The 22,190-nt window shown below is 52.7% G+C and overlaps 1 protein-coding gene across 2 annotated transcripts in view; it reads left to right on the plus strand.

The window, feature by feature from the left end:
• The window catches only part of Chst3 (carbohydrate sulfotransferase 3), a 35,223-nt gene extending 15,859 nt beyond the window's left edge, over window positions 1-19,364 (plus strand). For both annotated transcript variants that reach the window (XM_077105344.1, XM_077105345.1), the window contains exons 2-3: window positions 12,683-12,906; window positions 14,026-19,364. In XM_077105344.1, the coding sequence (XP_076961459.1) occupies window positions 12,767-12,906; window positions 14,026-15,286 (1,401 nt within the window). In that variant the 5' untranslated portion in view covers window positions 12,683-12,766 and the 3' untranslated portion in view covers window positions 15,287-19,364. The remainder of the gene's footprint in view (window positions 1-12,682; window positions 12,907-14,025) is intronic.
• The last annotated feature ends 2,826 nt before the right edge of the window (window positions 19,365-22,190 follow it).

Consider the following 22,190-nt stretch of genomic DNA (forward strand, 5'->3'; position numbering starts at 1 on the left):
CACCTGAAGTCATTACCCGACTTCCCCCGGTGGTAACGTCTTACAGAACTCCAGTCCAATACTGCCACTAGAATAATGACCTTGCTACAGTGGAGATACAGTGTCACCACCTCGGGGATCCCTGGTGTTGCCCAGGGATAAACTCACTCCTCTCCTGTCCCTGCCCCTTCTTCAACTCCTGGCAATACCAATCTGGCTCGGACCTTATAATGTCACTTCAAGGATTTTATATAAATGGCATCGTGTGGTATGGAATCATTTGGGATTGGCTTTTTTCCCTTCAGCCTAAGTCCCTCAAAGCTCCTCCGAGTCCTGTGTATCAGTTATATCCATCGACCTTTGGAGCTGAGGAGTCCGAGGTGTTTTGCACTATTTAGGGAGCTGGTTTTAAATGGGTCACTCATACGTGGTCCTGGAAGCTCCTCAAGAACTTGTGTCCTGAATAAAACAAGGAACACAGACCCCTCCCCTGGCATCCAGGCCTGCTCAGCAAGAGAGCCAGCACCCGCCCTCCCCACCAGGGAGGCCCGCTGATGAGCCAGTGTGCCGTCAGGCAGAAGCTGCTGCCGTCTCTGAGATGGCCTGGGGGAGTGGAGTTGGGTGGTCTAAAATAGTCTTGGGGCTGGGGCTGTGGCTCAGCGGTAGAGCGCTCGCCTGAGGCACTGGGTGCGATCTTCAGCACCAAATAAATAAAACAAAGATATTGTGTCCACCTAAAACTTAAACAAATAAATATATTTTAAAAATAAAAAATAAAATCATCTTGATCTTTGCTGATTCTAGATTAAAATCACCTAAGGAGCTTTATTTTTTATTTTTTTCCATAACTTTTTTTATACTTTATAATTTGTTCTTTTTAGGTTATTTATGACAGTAGAGTGTATTTTGACATACTTATACGGAGTATAACTTCCCATTCTTGCAGTTGTACATGATGTGGAGTTACGTTGGTCATGTAACATAGGAAAGTTATGTTCAGTTCATTTACTATCTTTCCTTTTCCTGTCCCTCCTTTCCCTCCCCCTTTGTTTAATCAATTGACTTCTTTTCTACCCGCCCCCCTTTTTATGTGTTAGCATCTGCATATCGGAGAGAACATTTGGCCTTTGGCTTTGGGGGATTGGCTTATTTAATTTAGCATGATTGTTTTCCGTCCCCTCCATCTACTGACAGATGCCATAATTTCATTCTTCTTTATGGCTGAGTAATATTCCATTGTGTACATGTACCCCGTTTTCTTTATCCAGTCATCTGTTGAAGGGCACCTACATTGGTTCCATAGCCTAGCAGTGGTGAATTGAGCTGCTATAAATATTGATGTGGCCCTGTGACTACAGTAGAGCCCAGAATTTTGCAGTAATGAGCATGACCAACACAGAGATACAGACACCTGAAGAGTAAGGGTAGAAAAAACTTGAGGGCCCAGAAACTTCCTGGCCTGCCTTAACCTGCTCCTTCTAAAATTAAAATAGCAAATATGTGACACAGAGGCCAACTCTTCCCAGATCCTGCACACATGGCCACATCACTAATTGACCGCCATATTCTTTCCTGCGGAAAACAAGCTTGCTCTCAGCCTGTTTCTCCTGTTGTGCTCTGGATGCCCATACCAATCTGGGGGCTTTTGCTCGCGGGATGAAAACTCTTTGCTGGCCCCAGGTTAACAGCAGCCTGTGGTTCAAGGTGTCAGAACCCTGCACCGTCACCGTCTTCGTCAGGCCCTGCTTGTTCTGGGTCAGTTTTGTCACAAAACTAACAAGGTGACTTGGTCACGCAGATGGACATTCAGCACTGTTTAACGTGTGCAGGGCAATGGATTGGGGCCCAATTCCATGTGCTCTTTTTTTTAGTTACACATGACCGTGGAGTGTATTTTGACATAGAGTAGAACTTCCCATCCTTGAGGCTGTACATGGAGTTTCACTGGTCGGGTATCATACATGAACACAGGAAAGTTCTGTCCAGTTCATCCTACTGTCTTTCCCATTCCCATCCCCCTCCTTTGTCTAATCCAATGACCTTCTATTCACCCCCCACCATATGCTCTTTTAATTCCAATTTATTTTTATCACCATTGCCTTTTATTTTGAAAAGGGTAATATATAAACATGATGATAAATCCAAACAGCAGAAGAAATTGTAAGTTAAAATGGGTCCCACTTGTCACCCTTATTCTCCAGTCCCCTCAAGCTCCCCCACCGATTTCTGGTTTCCCTCTCTGGAGGAATCTGAGGCTGAGCCAGCACTTGGTCTCCACTCCTGTCTTCCACAGCTGGTGGTTTACCACAAAGCCCTGCTCCTTGCTTTTATCACTTGTATCTTGAACAGCATTTCATGTCGGCCTCGGCACACCCGCCTCTTTCCTTTTAATCATTACAGAGTATCACATTGTTCAGTGTACCTGACGTTTATCTAACAAGTGGGGTCCCCCCCCCATGAACATACATCAAGGTCACAGTCGGGCTTTGCTGTTAGAAACAGTGTGTGTCCTTGCTCTTACCCATGCAAGCCTACCTGAAAGATTAATTGCTGGGTCTAAGAGTTTCATAGGCCATTGGGGCTGCTATAATAAAATACCGAAGATTTGGGAGATTTATAAATAACAGAAACTTACTGTGCACAGTTATTGGGAAAGTCCAAGATCAAGGCACCAGAAGATTCAGGGCCTGATGAAGGCTCATTCTTTGCTTTAAACTTGGTGCCTTCTTGCTGCGTCCTCACATGGTTGAAGGGGTGAGCAGGTTCCCACAGAACCTGATCCTTTACAAGGACCCTAATCCCATTCACAAAGGCTCCCCCTTCGTGTCTTAATTACTTTCCAAAATTCCCCTTAAAGCTAGTATATTGTGCTTAGATTTCAAAATAAGGATTTTGGAGGGACATTCAGACCATAGCAAAGAATATGCATATTTAATTGTGATGTTTAGGCCAACATGGCCTTCAAAAGGATACCCCTGTCAGTATTATGGGAGAATCTTATGTGTTAGTCAGGATAGGATAGGCTGTGCTGCAGAAACAATTAGACCCCAATTCTCAATGGCATAACACAGCAAAGGCTTAGTTTTCTCTTGCATCACATGTGATACAGACTGGTTGGCTCTCCAAGCAGCATCCTGGATCCAGTTGCTTCCATTTTGAACTAAGCCTTTTGGAACACCAGCCAGAGAAGAGAGTCCCTGAGGAATATGTGGAAATCATTTCAAAGACCAAACCTTGAAGTGGCTTACATCACTTTCACCCACATCCCACTGACCAAAACCAGTCACATGGACTGCAAGAGAGGCCGGGCAACGTGGAGGAACACATGGGTCCTCAATGAGGCCACATCTCTGTTTGTCAGTTCCCCCAAACTTCACCCACACAGAATACTCTAGGACATTTTGTTCTTTGTCAGTCAAATATGTGAAAAAAAATGACATTGTGTATGGTTCCAATTTGCACTCCTATGCTTTCCTCAGCAGTTGCTTCTCCCATCTTTTTCTGCTGGACTACCCACAGCAGACTTTGTTCACACTTAAACACACACCCGTGTCCCTGCCCAAAATTTCCCCAAACCCAAAAACCTTTTGTGGGGAAGCCTGATGACTTTTTTTTCATTTTGGCTGTTATTCATCAAAACATATAAAGGTATGTGAGTAATAATATAAAATTAGCCGGGTCAGGAGCCTTGCCAGCTGCGGTGTGGAAGGGATTGGCAGCAGTTTCCTCTGCAGTTTTCTAGGCTCGCTCTAGCTCCGCCTCCTCTCTGGTTCATGAAAGCACAAGCCACAGGAGGGACAGAGGTGCATAAGGGAGGAGAACCTGGCTCCCTCTGCTATTCTTTGCAGAAGGCAACATTTTTGCAGACTTTGATGATTTAACTACTCTGAACCTCGCAATTAAGGTGACCTGTGGCACTTGTGGCACAGAGGGATTCCTGGGTTAAAATCCTGCAGGCTGGATGTACAAGGAACATGTATGGAGGGTTTGTATAAGTAGAAGGAGAGTTGAAATTCGGTCTGGTGTTTTAACATGATGTCATGTAGTAGATTGCCAAACTAAGGATGGTTTTGTAGCCAAAGGGGATCCTCTATGGTTGGGAGGGCAAATTTTTTTTTTTTTTTTTTCTTTGCCAACTCCAACGAATTGGCCCTGCATTGAAAGGGCTTATGAGGTGCCATCCAGTCTCAGCTGAAAAGAGGACAGTGATTGATTAGTGATGTCTGGCCCAGGCCCAGGCCTGCTGAGTGGATGTGCCTTGTAGTTAACATTTGTGCTGCGGGTCCCTGAGTGAGCTAAACCCTGAGTGTCTGGTGATATCCTGCTCATTGATCATTTACCTGGGAGACAAGAGACATAGAAGATGGTTCCAGTTTTGTCATCACTAGTTTAAATTTTGGTCAAGCAATTCACTTCTCTGAGCCTGAGTTTCTAGAGGTGGAAAGTGAGGAAACATGGTTCAGAAAAGTCCTAAGCCCTTCCCAGTCCTGACATTCTGCCGTTTGAGGGTGGGAGCCATGCTTCTTCATGATTGATGGGGTAGTTTACAGGACAGATTTCTCTTGAACCTCTCAGAAATAAAACATCCCTTCAGACTTGAACAGCGGAAGGAAAATACAGGCTGAGCATACCTAATCTGAAAATCTGAAATGTTCCCCCCCCCCCAAAAAAAATCTGAAACTTTGAGCGCTGACGTGACACAAATGGAAAATTCCACACTGTGAAACTTTGTTTCATGAACAAAGTTATTGTTATTTTATTTTTATTCTATTTTTTTTTTTTTTTTTGAGTGGGGGAGAGCTAGGCATTGAACCCAGGGTCTCATGCATGCTATGTGAGCACTCTACCTCTGAGCTACATCCCCAGTGGTTGTTATTTTATTCTGAGGCAAGGTTTCACTAACTTTCTCCTTCCTTGCCCTCCCAAGTGCCTGGGATTACAGGCTGAGTGACATGGGAGTCACCACGCTTGTCTCATATACAGAATTATTTAAAATATCGAACAAAATCTCCTTTAGGATCTGTATATGGAACAGAAATAAGTGTTGTGTTTAGACTTGGGTCCTGTCTCTGAAATATCTGATCATTACATTCAGATATTTCAAAAACACACGAAAATCCTGAACACTTCTGATCGCAAGCATTTCAGGTGAGGGACGCTCAGCTTGGTACAACTAAAATTGGAAAGCCAAGCTGCTTTGTGTGAGGCCGCTGACCTGAGCCACGGCTGACATGTGATTCTGTCCTGGAACAAAATCCCCTGGCCTCCAGATTGCTCTCAGCACAACAGCTCTAAGGCCTCTGGGTCAGGACCTTGCACCCAGCACCCACGGGCACGCCTTCCCCACAGTCCAGCGGAGAAGGCAGCTGTCCCAGGGCCTGTTGTCCTCAGCTCCTGTCCCCCACCCCACCCCACCCCCGACTCCTGCCACTCGTACAAACTGCTCGGCCCTTCCTGGCCATGAGGGGCCACATGGAACATGCGAGCAGCTCTGGCCTGCAAGGCAGCTGGGGGAGGGCAGCTGGCAGGTCTCGCTGGGGTGCGGCTGCCCTGCCATCTCAGGGCGCAGCTGGCTGCAAGGGCGGCAGGTTTATCCCTAGATGAGGTGAAGGGCAGGCTGAGATGCCCAGGGTCCAGCGACATCCAGTGGCTCTGCTTGAGGGACATTTCCGGCTGGTGGCCAGGTCAGGTTGCACTGTTCCCTTCATCGTGGTGTTTTAGGGGGACTCAGACTCCCCCCACCTTCCCGCCACTCACCACCAGTGTGCAGACCACCAAATCAAGGCCTGCAGTTCCTGCCTGGGGTCACTTCCTGCGTCCTAGGCTTCGGTGAAGCACTCCACGGGCCTCATCTCGCCAAATTCCCCATGGCCACTGGGCCGACCATAGTGGTGGTCAGTGTCCCCATGTCACAGATGAGAAAAACATGCTCAGGATTCAGTTCACAGGGCTTCAAAGACAGTAAGTAAAAGCAAGGGAGCCAAGAGCACGTCCAACTCTAGAGAGAATCGTCATTTTGTCCCACTGGGCTGAGGGCCACCACTGGCCCTTGGAGACAGTGTACCAGTGCATTCATTTGCTTCACAGATGTTCCTCAAGCCCTGCCATGTGCCAGACGCTGGGCCAAAGGCTGTGGAGACAGTAGAGAATAAGACTGCCATCCAAGGCACGAACCAGGGACCCTCCCAGGTTCCTTGGTTCCCCTAACCACTGCCCACAGGCATCGTTGTTTATTTATTGTTTTCTTGTGGTGGTGAAAACCCATAGCATGGAATTGACCTTTTCCTATGCACGATTCAGTGGCACTAAGTATATTTGCATGGTCACGCCACCATCCCCACCTCCACCTCCACAGCCGCTCTCATCTGGCAGAATTGAAACTCTGCCCATTCAGCAAGCGCTTCTCCTGCTCAGCCTCCCCAGTAGCTGGGACCCCAGAGGTGCATCCCTACACCCAGCGTCCCAGGCATTCTATGTACCAGTCCCAAGATGGATGATCACATGTTCCTCTTCTGAAACTTCAGATTAAGTTTTAAAAATGATTAAAGGGATACAGGTGCACAGGTGTCAAAAATTCAAGCAACAGGAAAGGGTATAAAGTGAAAAGATCTGTCACCTACTGTGACATTTTTGTAGCTCTGCATCAGCAGAGCTGCGTGGCATCCCACCCCCTGTGTGAGACATTCCAGTTGCTTCTCACACATGTGGGAATTTCAGGGCTGGGTGCACATCATTGGCCATGAACCTTGGTCCACATCCAGGTCGGCTCCGTAGGGGTTGGCAGGCTCCTTCCCAGGCCGCCTGCCATGTAGGTAGGGGACAGCAGCCTGCACTGCAGCCCCTGCCTGAACAAGGACAGGAAGCTGGGACTGTGGTTTAGCATGAGAGGCCCTGGAAGTGCCTTCATGGACAGAGGCCTGCAGCTGTTCTCCGGGGCTCTGTCTTCATGCAGCTGTGGAAGCGACTGTCCAGTGGGGGTGGGGAGAGTGTGCTCCCCACACCCTCACACAGCCCGTCCTGGCAGGGCTGGCTCCTTGGGGACCTGCAGCAGCCTTCCCCCACCAGGCTCTGGCCCACAGACCCTCACAGGCACGTGAGCATCTGCTGACACTCGGTGACACACACCTTAGCCTTTGGCTGCTTCTATTCTGTCTCTGCTGAAGGTGGACATGAGGAAGGTTAGAGATGGCTTCTTTCTTTCGAGAGGAAATGGAAGCCCCGGGATGCTCAGACGCCAGCCAGGGCTTCTTTCACACCTCCTTTCATTCCTTTCAGGGCCACTCGACAGCTGCTAGGCATTTACTCCTGTCCAAACCAAGGAGCCGAGGCCTTCCCAAGCCATCTCTGGTTGTCCCCGTGTGAGACAGAACCTGGCCTGACAGGCTCCAGGTGCATAAGCCATGGTCTGTGCTCCGTCCCCTGCCCCAGCAGACCCGTGGTCGGGGACTTCCCTGCTCTGCCTTTGGTCCCCTCTCTGGGGATTCAGGGACAACACAAAACCCCCACCCAGGTGTTGGGTGGCATGGCAGGGGCAGCCCCCTGGCCCCTATGGTTGGCCCGGTGCTTTCCAGGGTGGCCACAGCTCCATCTCCACCCTGGGAGCCTCCTTCTCCCCAGCTCCTCTTGCCACGCAGCTCCTCCTCCCACTGGGAGAGGCTGTGGCCGGGGGTTGCTGACTGGGAGGCCACAGGCCACTGTGCTCTTGGTCCCCTGGAGCCAGTGAGCAAGGGCAGTGGAGTTTTGCTGCCTGATGCAATATCTGGCAAGGCCCCGTCTCTTATCAGAGTTCCATTCCCAGCCTCCTTGCTGGGACCCCAGCTTCCCAGGGGGAGGAGGGCCGGGCTGCAGTCCATCTGGGGCCCACAATGGAAGGGCCTGGCTGGAGGCCATCCAAGCAGAGAGCTCCTCCAGTGAGGCGCCTCGCCAAGTCACGAGGGAGGCCGGACAGAAAGACCCTGGGGGAGGGCAGGGAAGGCGCAGCTTGCAGGGCCCTGGGCCTGGCTCCCAGCCCTCTTCCTACTCCTTTCCCTCTGTTCCCTTTGCCTTAGCTCTTCTCCACCCCCCGCCCCCCAGTCGCACACAGCTGCCTGAGCCTTGAACTGAAGGTCCCTGGGTTGGCAGGAGCATGGGAGAGACTGAAGCAGGTGAAGCCTCAGGTGTCAGCTCCGCAGTGGCCCACGCCAGTATGCGTCATAGATGTTGCAGCACGAGGGCCCTGCGCAGGCCACAGCCCACGACCAGAGTGGACGCGGCCACACAAGCTCAGGATCTGGGCACTGAGCCACTAGGTCCCCTCACCTGTGGAGTAACTGCTTTTCCTTCTTCCTCTGCTCACTTTCTACCAAACCAGAGCAATTAAGCGTCTTGCACGTGGCTGAGTGCTTGGGGAAACGCTGCCCTTCATTCGTTCATTCAGTCATCAATTATTTATGGACACCCACTCTGTGGAGCACAGTTCTGGGCCCTGGGACCACAAAGGCGGTGGGACAGTCACGCTGTCCTCTGTGGAGCCGACATTCCAGTGAGTGAAAGAGGCGATCAATAACCACATTTCCATCCAGGAAGAGAAAAAGGATGCGGAGAGGGGAGGTGATGGGGGTGGGGATTGTTTGGCCAGTCTTGGGAGAAGGACTGGGAGGAGGGGACATTGCAGCTGAGTCCTGAATGTCAGGATACCACCCGAGAAGGTCTAGAAGAGCCTCTGGTGCAGCCGCCAGGTAGGCAGAGTCCCAGGTGGGGAGTGGCAGGAAGGGCCGTGGAGGGAGGGCTGGGGTGTGAGGAGAGGTGGGCAGACCACACCCTCCATCGGGGGCCTGGAGGCTTGTGTTCTACTCTGAGTGATGCAGGATGGGGCTGGATATTCGAGAAGCTTCCATGAGGCAGAGGAGTGGGTGTCTACACAGCTGTGATCAGGTGCCGTGTGTTGAGGTGGGGAGAGGAAGTGGGTAGGGATTGAGTGGAAAGATAGAACTGTGCTGAAGGAGGGGGAGAGGTGAATCGCACCCCCTGGGGCAAGGTGGCGGCGGCCATTGCCTAGGGAGAGCACACCCAGGCAGAGAAGTGGGGCCCCACGCATGAGGGCTGAGAGGGGAGGGACAGGAGAGGACGGGAGACAGGAGGGTGAGAATAGTTACAGGTGGTGAGTGAGAATGTGCCAGTGCTGGTTCCTGGGGGCCAGACTGGACCCTGTTCCCCTCGAGAGATTTCTGGAATCTTCCAGGACCTGGCACACGGCGCACCCCCCCCCCCCAGATGGTGGCTTGCATGAAAGAACGCAGCATTTGGGCTCTCTTCCTGCCTATTTGCTCCCTACCTGCAGAACACAGGGTCCAGCTGGGCCAGAGAACTGTCCCACTGTGTGCTGTACCCAGGCAGAGCTGGGTGGCACACGCCCTGGTGGCACCACTAGCCTGGCACTCTGCAGTGTGGCGTTCACTGGTACACAGGCAGGGGAGGCCACATTTCCCTTCAGCTGTCATGTCGTTGCTGGGGCCACTGAGGGGATAAAAGCCATGGGGAATGAGGGCCAGGAGGGGCATCTAGCAGGAGGAAGAGAGAGGGGCTTTTCAGTTCTTCCTGTGAACCGAGCAAGGGAGGCAGGACTAGCCCTTGCACCAAGAGACTGGGGAGGGCGGTGGGCAAAGTCATTCAGAGTCAGGGAGCCCACGGCCCACTTCCTGTAGAGGCCTCCTGCAGGCAAGTTCTGCCTGGGCCTTGGCCAAGTGATCCTAATCTGGGTCCTGCCCTGTACCCTTCCCTCATGACCCTGTGACCTCTTGTTACCTATGTCTCTCTTCCTTCTGGCTCTGGGGACCTGCCTCATCCCCCTGCCCCTTAGACTCCCAAAGCTAAACAGAGGGGTGGCCTGCCTGGGGCAGGGCCAAGGGGCCACCAGCCTGACTCATGCATGCCTCCTGCCAGAGTTTTCAGACTTGCTGCTTCCTTTTAGGGCACTGCTGCAGAAGATCTTAGGGACCCTGTATCATTCTTGGGGTGAAGAGGCTGGGACCACAAAAATTAGAAAACAGTCTCTGGACGGGAGGGGAGGAGAAGGAGCCTGTCATCGAGGCAAGCTGACTCCTAAGTCTTGCCAAAGATACTAGACCTGACGGGACCTTTCCTTCCACCCTGCCCACCTTTCCTTCCCTCTCCTAGTTAATGAAACTTACTGTGCACCAGATGTGTCCCTCATAGAAACCGTGGGCACTAGGGACTGCCCTTTTCATACTATACGGGAAGAAACTGAGGCCCAGAGACTTTAAGTCACTTACACGAGGTTGTACAATATGGTAGAGGCAGGAAAGACTCGAACCCAGCACTTCGGTGTGGTTGTTTGCAGTGCTGGGGACGGAACCCAGGGCTTCACACACGCTAGGTTAAGTGCTCAGCCCCGGCCCCGGGACTTCTGATGGCAGCTCCTTCTGCTTCCCTCACATCATCAGACTCAGGCAACCCTCACTGGAGAGCTGAAGAGCAGAGCGTCCGGAGGTCAGCACGTTGCTCCCCGCAGACATGGTATTGAGTCTCCCCTTCTCAATGGGACAGGCAGCCTCACGCCTTAGCACAGGCTAAGCAGGGTGCATGGCGAATGTGACCTCACTGACTGTTTTACACCCTCAGGCCAGAGCAAGTAGGTGCCAGGTGCCACTGTTAGCACTGGTCCTGCCTTCAGGGAGCGTGTAACCTGGGAAAGGGAGACAAGCCATCAGCCGGAAAGCCCTATCATGTGTGCTACAATGGGGTCCCTGGGCACCAAGTGACCTGGACGTGGGAGAGGTGGTCAGTTCCCATGAGCCTCACTGCTTTCCCCAAAGGGATCTTGTCTGGAAGGTGCCACTCCTGCTGTGTAGCCAGCCCTGCATCCAGCTCCTCCAGATTCCTACTCCCATCTTCTTGTGTCGAATGGGATCATGATGCAGTGGAGGTTCTCAATTTGGAACGCTCTTGTACCTCCTTGCCCCAGGGAACATTTGACCATGTCTTGAGACATTTTGGATGACACAACTGAATAGAGCTGTGCTACCTCAGTATTCTTTGTGGCCACATAATAAACCAGTGCAAGCGTACCCCACCGTTTTCATTTAGGCATTTCTAAGCCTTTGCTATTGTAAACATTTATACTGCGAGTGGCATTCTTTTCCATATGCAGCCATGTGTCACTTAATGGTGGGGATATGTTCTGAGACATGCTATCAGGTGATTTCACTGTGTGAACATCCTGGGGTGTACTTATACAAACATAGAGAGCATGGATCAGTGTGTTAGTCAGCTTTTCAATGCTGTGACAAAATGCCTGAGAACAACAACTTAAAGGAGGAAGGATCTATTTTGGCTCACGGTTTGAGAGGTCTCAGCTTCATTGTTCCTGGGCCTGGGGTGAGGCAGAGCATTTTGGTGGAAAGTGGAGAGAGCAAAGCCACTCACCTTAATGTGGCTGGGAAGCAGAGAGGGAGAAAGGGGCCAGGGACAAGAAATATCCATTTAGGGAACATCACCAGTGACCCACCTCCTCCAATTTCCATCACCTTTCAAAATGCCCTAAACTGCGAACTGATCAATGGATCCATCCATTGATGAGGTTGAAGCCCCTATAATCCAGTCACACACACACCCCGCGCAGAGTGCCACCTCTGAATACTACTGCATCAGGGACCAAGTCTTCAACATGTGAGCCTTTAGGAGACATTCTAGACCCAAACCATGACACTGAACTTGGCCTGTATATGTGTGTGGCATGTGTACACATGCACATGTGCACATGCATGTGCACTAGGAACCAAACCCAGAGCCTTGTGCATGCTAGGCAAGACTCTGCCCTGGAGCTATTCCCAACCTGCTTCTTTTTTTTTAGGGGGGGGGGGTGTGGAGCAGTTCCAGTGATTGAACTTAGGGGCATTCAAACATTGAGCCATGTCCCCAACCCTATTTTTTGTGTTTTATTTAGAGACAGGGTCTCACTGAGTTGCTTAGTGCCTCATTTTTGCTGAGGCTGGCTTTGAACTCGAGATCTCCTGCCTCAGCCTCCTGAGTCATTGGGATTACACAGTGCCCAGCAGCATATTGTCTTAAAGCGAACTTATTTTTTTTTTTAATAATTGGAGTACACTCTAAAATGATGATGAAAAGGTATAGTAGAATATAACCCTATGGCAAATTTTATTATCAAGCATTATGTACCATCCATAATTGCATTCACTTTTATCCAGCTGTCTGCACAGGTTTGCACCAACACAAATACCAAGTAATGCATTGACATCACCACAGCTATGATGTCATTAGGCAATAGGGATGTTTCTGCTCCATTAAAATCTTCTAGGACCACCATTGCATAGCCAGCTGTCCTTTATCTAAATGGCATATGCTGTAGGTGGCTGTACATGCCTTTGACCTGTGAGATCGAGGGAGTAGCTGAGAGGGGTGGGGTGATGAATGGTTTTGTTAGCTTTTCTTTTTTCTTTCTTTTTTTGGGGGGGATATTGGGGATTGAACCCAGGGTCCCTATCCCTGCTTATCAGCATTTTCAGTGACCTATTAAAGACTCCTCAAGACTCCTGAGGCATAGTCTGTTTCAAAGTGAGTCTGGGGCTCAAGAGTGAGTCTGCCTGGCAGGGCCAGGATCCTCAAAAGTCTGGTGGAAAGGCGTTCTCTGTGTCCCCCCCGCCCCCCTACAGACACGGTGTCCTGACTCCCTGTCTCTCTACAGGACAAGGGTGTTTCCCACCTGAAGACCACAAGCCAGGTCCTGAGTGCTGCCCCTGAGCTGAGTACCTGCGGCCAGCCCGTCCCCATGGAGAAAGGACTCACTTTGCCCCAGGACTGCCGGGACTTTGTGCAGAGCCTGAGGATGAGGAGCAAATATGCCCTTTTCCTGGCTTTTGTGGTGGTGGTTTTTGTCTTCATTGAAAAGGAAAACAAAATCATATCAAGGTAAGGGATACGATCAAGGACAAGTCTCCCTTATCAAGGTGAATGGCTGGGGACAGGTGACGGGAGGGCTTCCTGTGGACCTGCAAGTGCCTCCCTTCAACAAGTGATCACCAGGCCCCTCCTGTGGCCCAGGCAGAGTCCCAGGCACAGCAGTGAGCCCTGGGCTCTGGACTCGGGCAGCTGGGTTGGCATGCTCATGCTGCCACTTCCCAGGTGCGAGAGCGTAGATGAGAGATTTCACTTTTCTGAGTCCTGGATTAGTCTTTTGTAAAATGAGACTAGGAGCTGCCTTGTTGGAAAAAGTAAATGAGAAAATGTATGAGCATTTGGCGCACCACCTGGCACACGGTCCATGTCTGCTGTTTGCTGGCTGTGACTATGTATTGTTACTAATTGGTTTCCTGGCCTAGATGATGGCTCACGTCAGCAGCACAGCCCCTACACTAGTCTTGGTGTTATGGGTAAGGGTGAGCCCACTGGAAGGCAGGGTCCTGGTGTGGATACAGAGGTAGGGCTGCCAGATGGTGTACTGCTGAACTCCAGAGAATGGTCCCTTAAATAGGTTCCTGAGAATCCCACGCCCACCCCAAGTTCATAGAGCATTACCATGTGCAGAGGGCCTGCTAGACACACAAGGGTTTCTGGGACCCCTTCCCCTCCCAGGCACAAGCCCTGTACAAAAATTGCAGTTCCTATGCATAATGATGGGGCCACGAAGTGCTCACTGTCAGTGCCCCTCCTGGGTGGCTCCTTATGGATGGTCCCAGTTCATGTTTACTGGTCCTACTGAAAATCCCTGGACCTCTCCACGCGCATACTGGCCAGCCAGAAGTGCCAGGAAACGCAGGTTCAGAGCTCTCTGGTCAGACTGGACCTCATATTTGCCTGGGGTTCCCTGCTCCATAGCAGTGCACCCTTCACCTACATCGCCTCCCACCTCAGTTCTTCTCTGACTGTCCCAGATAAATCAAATCCTCGCCTCAAGGTCTGCTTCTGGGGAAACCCAGCTGAGACAGGAGATTTGTTGGTGATGAACCGGGAAGATCGCCTAGAATTGCATAGGGACACCCCCTCCCCACAATCCAGGCACTGACCCTGGTCTCCCTGTGATCTCCACAGAGTCTCTGACAAGCTGAAGCAGGGCCCCCAGCCCCTGGCAGATGCCAACAGCACCGACCCAGCGCTGGTCTTGGCCGAGAACGCGTCCCTCCTGTCCCTGAGTGAGCTTGACGCGGCCTTCTCGCAGCTGCAGGGCCGCCTGCACAACCTCAGCCTGCAGCTGGGTGTCGGGGAGCAGCAGGAGCAGGAGCCCTCGCCGCCTGCCCGGGCCGGGCACCGTCGCCACGTGCTCCTCATGGCCACCACCCGCACGGGCTCCTCCTTCGTGGGCGAGTTCTTCAACCAGCAGGGCAACATCTTCTACCTCTTCGAGCCGCTGTGGCACATCGAGCGCACCGTGTCCTTCGAGCCGGGAGGGGCCAACGCCGCGGGTTCGGCGCTGGTCTACCGCGACGTGCTGAAGCAGCTCTTCCTGTGCGACCTGTACGTCTTGGAGCACTTCATCAGTCCCCTGCCCGAGGACCACCTGACGCAGTTCATGTTCCGCCGCGGCTCCAGCCGCTCCCTCTGCGAGGACCCGGTGTGCACGCCCTTCGTCAAGAAGGTCTTTGAGAAGTACCACTGCAAGAACCGCCGCTGCGGCCCCCTCAACGTGACGCTGGCGGCGGAGGCCTGTCGCCGCAAGGAGCACATGGCCCTCAAGGCCGTCCGCATCCGGCAGCTGGAGTTCCTGCAGCCGCTGGCGGAGGACCCCCGGCTGGACCTGCGCGTCATCCAGCTGGTGCGCGATCCCCGGGCCGTGCTGGCCTCCCGCATGGTGGCTTTTGCTGGCAAGTATGAGACGTGGAAGAAGTGGCTGGCGGAGGGACAGGACCGGCTGCAGGAGGAGGAGGTGCAGCGGCTGCGGGGCAACTGCGAGAGCATCCGCCTGTCGGCCGAGCTGGGCCTGCGGCAGCCCCCCTGGCTGCGCGGGCGCTACATGCTGGTGCGCTACGAGGACGTGGCGCAGCGGCCGCTGCAGAAGGCCCGCGAGATGTACCGCTTCGCGGGCATCCCGCTGACCCCGCAGGTGGAGGACTGGATCCAGAAAAACACCCAGGCGGCCCTCGATGGCAACGGCATCTACTCCACACGGAAGAACTCCTCGGAGCAGTTCGAGAAGTGGCGCTTCAGCATACCCTTCAAGCTGGCCCAGGTGGTGCAGGCCGCCTGCGGCCCTGCCATGCGCCTCTTCGGGTACAAGTTGGCCCGGGATGCTGCCTCCCTCACCAACCGCTCCTTCAGCCTGCTGGAGGAACGCGGCACCTTCTGGGTCACGTAGGGAGCCTGGTGCCCCGTGGACCCCTCCTCCTGAAAGGTCTGCCCGCCTTCCTCACACCCAGGCCAGCAGGGAGACGCATCCCTGGCAGAGGGCAGTGGGAAGCTGCCCTGAACGCAGGCAGCCCCTGCTGTAGCACTAGGCCCAGCCAGCCAGTTTGCTCAACCCCAGGGGCGCCCTGGGGTCTCCTGCCAAGAACAGAACAGTACCTTCCCTCCAGGGCCTGCAATCTCCTGAGCAGACCCCAGCCTATTGGCAGGTCCCCCCACCCGTCTCTCCTGCACACACAGAAACGTACATGAAAAACGCATTAAGGCCTGGGAGCTCTTTGGGCCAGGGGCCAAAGATTTAACAACCAGCAGGGGCGTGGGCCCTGACCAGTTGCTCAGAACTCCTGTTACATGCTCAGTGTTAACCTTTTCCTTTCTGGATTGTGGGGAAGCCTGGAATCTGGGTGAGTCCTTGGGGAGGAAACAGAGCAGCCCAGAGGTGGGGTACTGGAAGCTCATCAGGTGACTGTGTAGTTTACCACCCAGTACAAAATGATCTGCTCTTTTAATAAATAGGATCGTGGGGCTGATTCCTGATGAACGTCAGCCCTGCACAGAACTGCAAGACACACACAGACCTGCACACGGACAGAAAAACATCATCGAACAAGTCCACGCGCACGAGTGTGTATAGAAAGGTTTCCCCATTCCTTTATGCCCACAGGATTCTTCTGTGTCGCATCAAAGAGAGCCCTTTGATGACGTTCTTAGGATTATTTGGAGGGACAGGGGAAGGAAAAGTGTTCAAGGGCAATGACCATTCCCTGACCAGGTGTGGAACTGAACGGTGGACCAAGAACTGCTTAGCCCACCACCCCTGCCTGCCTGGAGCTTGTGCCTACCTCCTACGGCCTGTCCATGTCCCACGGCTGGCAGGCAGGACATTTTGAGAAGATGTGGCTGGTCCCCATGTGACTGCAGACCCAAAGCCCCATGTAGCTCTTGCCTGGCTCCCTGGGAGCATAATGCTGTCTGTAGTTGAAGACTGCCTTAGGCCCAACTGGCAGAAGCAACTTTGGTCCCTGGAGGTAAAAGACAAGTGACAGTTCCTGCCATTTCCAGCCAGGCCTCGTCTGGAGCAGGGCCAAGAAGTTTGGAGTGCGGTGGCAGGGAGAAGTCCCATCAGGACACATTCCTCCCCTGAGGAGCCTGCCTGCTCCCCGGGTGGGGGGAGGTCAGCCAGCTGGTTGCCATGGTTACAACTAGTGTCGAAAGGAATTCCTCCTTTAGGGTTCTGAGAAGAGTCTTGCCCAACGCAGGATGGGCTGGGTGTTTACTTAGGGCTTTTTAAGTTATTTATGGCTTGGTGTCTTTCTTGTTTTGTGGCTGTTTTTGGTTTTGTTTTGCTGCTGACAAGCTGTCTGGACATGAGGGCCTGGTGGGGGAGGCTGGGAAAACCAGCAGGGAGCACGTGTCTCCTGGCAGAGGGAGAGGGGTGCCTTCCCCAAGAGGACTGGAGACGAGGTGGCACACGGCAGCCCTCAGTGCCCCATGGGGTTTTCTGTGTGAACCCCACATAGAACAAATCTCAGAAGCCACCAGTATTCTTGCTGGTGTCCAGGGCAGTGTGGAATGAGTGACAGCCCTCGCTCCCTCCTGGAGAAGAGGCTGAATCTTATCCCACATTTCCTAAGGGGGACAAGGACTCAAAACCTGGTAGCAAGTGGCTGAACGCAGAGTGCAAACCCTGCCCCACTCCCACTCCAAACCCAGGAGCAGAAGTCAGGATGGCCTTGGAGCTTGCAGAAGCTGCCCGGTTCATGGGGACTGCCCTCCTCGTTCGTACTTCCTGGACAGCCTCTCCTCCAGATACAGCCCCCTTAGACCCAAGGGCTGAGTTGGTTTCGGTAACACCATCAGGTCGCCAGAAAAGCACAGCATCGGAGTTCAGCTGGAGCTGTGGGGGGAAAGGCAGAGTGGCCTGGCAGGAAGCTGCCCTGTGTGAGGACGCTGACCATCTTGTGGGATTCATTATAATCCACCTCTTTGAGCCACCGAGTCCCCAGCACCGTGGACTTCTGTCATTGGAGCAGCCCTTTGCTTTAGATGTTCTTCCCCCTCTGCTTTAGATGTGCTGGTCCAAGAACGAGTTGGGTATGGAGCGGACTCTTATTTGGAGTCCAAAGGGACACCAGCTCTGGAAACTTCATCGTGGGGCTCCGTGGGGCCCAGATGTTTCTTGCAGGCCCAGGAGTGCCAGCTGCTCTTCCCAGCCCCCATTCTGTTCCTTGAAAGGGTGGTGGGGAGGGATGCCTCTATGTGGGACTCTTCCTAAGGGTCCTCTTGGTTAGAAAGCAGACTTCTTCCTTCCTCCTGCACCAAGGCCTCCGTCTCAGCTCTCTGAAGACAGTACCAAGAATGGACCTTTAGGATTCTCAGGACATTGACAATGTGTATACTGCAAGTTGACTTAATTTATTTATTGTGTGAAAAGAAGAAACAGAAAATATTATTTGCAGGGACTCAAAGCTAAACCCAAATCAAGACAGACAAATAATAATAATAATAGAAACCACCCTCACCCCCCCACACACAGGGACACCCACAGACAGTTCTGAAGGCAAGAGGGGACTAAGTCAACATGCCAGCAGACAGTGGCCCCGAGGTACTGTTTAAGGAGGTTCCTTAGTTTTTCTCCTAGGGATTTGAAATGTGACATGAGGGCCCTTCCTGGTTGCCTTTGCCCAGGTATCTGACAGACTCTAGTGGGTGGTGTGGCCTTGACACTGATCCCCCGGGGCTTGGTAATGCCATGGGAGCGCTTCTGGTTTGGGGAAGGACTGTGGGGTTCACTGTTGGCTTCCCACTCTGTGCACATGGCCAGGGTTGTGCGTTTGAGGTCTTCAGCACGGAGCTGGGAGGGAGAAGGTGGTCCAGCTGGTATATTGGGGCAGCTGCTGCCCAAACACCAAAGAGCAGAGGGTGCCCAGGAATCCCATCACAGTGGCATCTTTACCCACCATCCCTGCTGTCTGTCGACCATGGAAGGAGCAAGAGATGACGGGTGCACCTGGCCTGAGCGATAGGGAAGGAGGTAGAAGCACCCAAAGTCTGATCCAAACCCCAACAGTCTCTTCCACCCTCCCCCATGCTATGACCTGTTTGAGGGGTCTGTCCCGTGAAGGACCGGAGCAGAAGACAAGCTGGCTGCCTCCTCAAGGCAGTCCGCTCCCAAGCCCACCCTAAAGGCTGAAAGTGGAGGCAGGTCTCAGGAAAGGGAGAGAGAGGGGTGGGGTGGGGCTAGAGGACAGATGTTAAAGACGCCAAGTGGGTCCTATTGATGTGCACAAGCTGGGAAAAGGAGCATCCACTGAAAGCAGGAGCCCCGAGATGGTGGATTCGTTGTGAAGCTCCTCGGGATGTGGTCCAGCAAGATGGGAGGGAGGAGGCCCGGGTTTCCTGAATGCCGCCACATCCCCCGTCAACTGCCCACAGTTTCAGAAATAGTGGAAGTTGTTCTTTACCTCGAAAGCACAAAGCAGAACTGGCAACTTCAATGTCTCAAGAGCTAAGACCTTTTCACCTAGTGTCCCCTGGTGTCCTGTGAAGGACAAGTGGGTACTCCAAGGATACAGACCTGGCGGCCTCCTCATGGGCCCAGCTCGTGTTACAGACCAGTTTATTGGGGGGATACAGTTCTTGCGTAGCCTCTCCCATCTCTTGGGCTGGAGCTGGGCACCCGTCTTGGCTGAATATTCTGGACCTGGTTTGCTCAAGTCCCTTGTTCCTTCTGGGATCCACCAAACTCTGCCAGAACCTGGGTCCAGCATCATGGCCTGTTAATTGTGTCCACGCATTTGTATAGGACATCCTGCTCCACCTCTATTGCCCCCCCCCATAGTTCCCAGCCCCTTTGCCATCATTGTCCCAGATGTCCTTGTCATGGCCACAGACAATCTGCCAACTCCTGGAAAGGCCGGGGCTGCCCTTCAGACAGACAGCTGGTGGTCACTGGCGCTCAGGGTCTGTTTTGTGGAATGGAATGTGAACCCATCGCCCGAGGGCTTACTTGACTTATTTAATTAAAGATGAAAACATGCAATGAGAAAATTTTGCAGCGTTTCTTTTGCATTTGTTCTCGGCAGCCATTGAACCAGAAAAATTAACAGGAAAAAAACACTAAGCGGTAGGTAAGACATGACTTCCAGCATGAACAGGGCAGGGACACCTGCTGCCCATTCCCACAGGGTGACAGAACAGAGGGCATGATGAATGCCATGGTCTCAGATGGCCGAGCCGGCAGCGACCGTGTTCCCAGGAGCCAGCTGCAAGGACAAGGTCTGAGAGATCAACGCCCAGGTATTATGGGATACGAATAGGAAAATCAGGCTCGCCGTCAGGGGACCCAGTTTTTCTATTAGCTGACCATAAAACCTTGGACAAGCCACTTCCCGCACCTGGGTCCCAGGTTCCTTTTGGAATGAAGGGTACATGTAGTTTACAATTTTCCAAAAATACCCTTTTACAAGGTTTCTTGAGATTTCATTCTCCTTTCAGCTAAGAAATACAGTGGCGTCCTTTCAAATTGCAGTGACTTTGCTCTATAGGTTGTAACAGCTCTAGTGGGAACCAGGCTGCAGCCCTGTGTTAGCTTTCTGATACTTTCTGTAACAAATACCCCCAGAGAACTTACAAAGAGAAGAATGTGCCAGGAGCCGGGACTGTAATCCAGCAACTGAAGAGGGTGTAGCAGGAGGATCCCAAGTTCAAGGCCAGCCCCTGGCAACTTAGACCCTGTCTCAAAAATGTAAGGGACTGGAGCTATGGCTCAGTGGAAGAGCACTTCCTAGCATGCGAAGCCCTGGATTCAAACTCCAGCACCACCCAAAAAAAAAAAAAGTGTATCAAAATAGAACTTTAAAAGGCTACGAGTGTAGCTCAGAGGTGGAGCCTCTCCCACCCTGGGTTAAATCTCCAGTATCATCACAAAAAAAAAAAAAAAATAGAGAGACATTTATGTAGCCCCACAGTTTTGGATGTTTCAGTCCAAGATTGGGCAGAACCATTCCTTTTAAGCCTCTGGTGGTGGGGGAGGGGTGGCACTTCATGGCAAGAGAATGTGGCTTTCACTTCATGGTCAGAAAATTGGGGGGGTTGGTCTGGGGTCCCACTATCCTCTTCAGCATTATGCCCCCAATGATCTAAAGACCTCCCGCTAGGCCACCACCTCCCAACATTACCTCCCTGGAGCCAAATCTTGAACACATGGAGTTTGGGGGGCTCTCCTATCTCCTAAGAGCCCCCCTGGAGGGAATAATACATTTCCCTGGGAAGAAAGGAAAGAGCTCACTTTGGGACACAGGAAGACAGTTGGCAGAGCTTTGGGGTCTGGGGTCTGGGGATGCACAGGCACAGCACATCTGTGAAGGGGCAGAGGAGAGCTGAGCCCCGCAGACGGTGGGTGGTTCCTGCAGGAAGGAGTGATAACATAGTGGGGCACGACGAGGGGGATGGGACCCCCCTGGGACCCCTCCCCAAAATGCAACATGAATCTTGCACCCAATCCAGTCTTTGGAACCATTTCGTGCCCAACCCTCAAGATATTTGAATCCACGTGGTGACACTCCAACAGGAATAGAATCTCCCATCCTGTCGGGGACCTTTGCTGTCTCCACTCCCCTGGGACTGGATATAGTTAACTTCTGGCTGGGTTTCCTGCCACAAATAAGCCCCTAGAGACCTAAATTGCCCTAATCACAGAGCAGAGAGGCCTGGCCACCCACCCACCCCCTCCGCTACCAGCCCAGGCCGGAAGTCACCTTTTCTCCTTCCTCCCACACCCCTTGGACTCAACCTACACCCCAAGTTACTCAACCCTGGAGAGGAGCCGAGCACACCACCGGGGCTCTGAGGCAGTGACAGCCATCGGAAATCCACCCGGAAAGCACTTGGATCAGCAGGGCCTGGGTCCTGCGGCAGGCCAGCCCTGGCCCAGCTGGAGCCAGCAGCAGAGGAACCTGATGGCTGGTCACAGTGTTGCTCTTGGGACGTCAGAGCGCACAGTAGCTTATTAAAGGCTCTGAGAAGGCCTGTGTCGACCCACAATAAGGATTCCTTCACAGAAAGGCCCATTTTTATGGGTGAAATCCTTAATCATGATTTTTTTTTTCTCAAACAACAATATTTTCAAGTCTCTGGAATTCTGAAGAACAGTCTGTAGGCAACAGAGGCCTGCAGATAGGCACATCCAGGACCAAGAGCCACAATAAGCGGACAGGAAGGTGACAGGTTAAGAAGCTGAGGAGAAGCAGCCCAGGGACAAGTAGGTTTAAGGGCCCCTTTCCACCTTCATGACGTTGTCACAGAGCTGTAGGCCGGCCTGCAAGAGGGGTCGTGGGGACTGCCGCAGCCCCAGGGTCGCCGCGGGCAGGAGTTCCTGGAGTTCCGAATTCTGTGCTGCTGCCTTGAAACCTCCTGGCATCTGAAACCCTTGGCCCTTGGCTCCCTCCTCTCAGTCACACCTGCGGTGACCCCTAGGGAGTGGGAATTCTGAACGAGGACCGGCACAAACACCACCAGCTTTGTTTAAGAGAAACTGGAGATCTAGAAAGTTCTTAAAGCAGCCATTTCTGAAACAGCCGGGTCCCTGGAAGTGTAGCCCTCTAGCAGCCACTGACCCCTCTGCTAATTTCTGCTGCCCAGTTTATTAGAAGAACATGCAGGTAGTAAAGGTTCAGCAGGAGAGGGCTACCCATGGTCAGAGTGGAAGAGAGAGGAAGGAGAGAGGGAGGGAGGAGAAAATGGGAGGGAGGGAGGGAGGGAGGGGGAGGAAGAAGAGGAGAACAGGAGAGTGACAACCGGAACTCATTCTCAGGGTGCAGGGAGGAAGACTGTCAGGTTGTCAAAAAGAGCACCCC

Source organism: Callospermophilus lateralis, chromosome 15 (genome assembly GCF_048772815.1).
Source record: "Callospermophilus lateralis isolate mCalLat2 chromosome 15, mCalLat2.hap1, whole genome shotgun sequence".
Taxonomy (NCBI): domain Eukaryota; kingdom Metazoa; phylum Chordata; class Mammalia; order Rodentia; family Sciuridae; genus Callospermophilus; species Callospermophilus lateralis.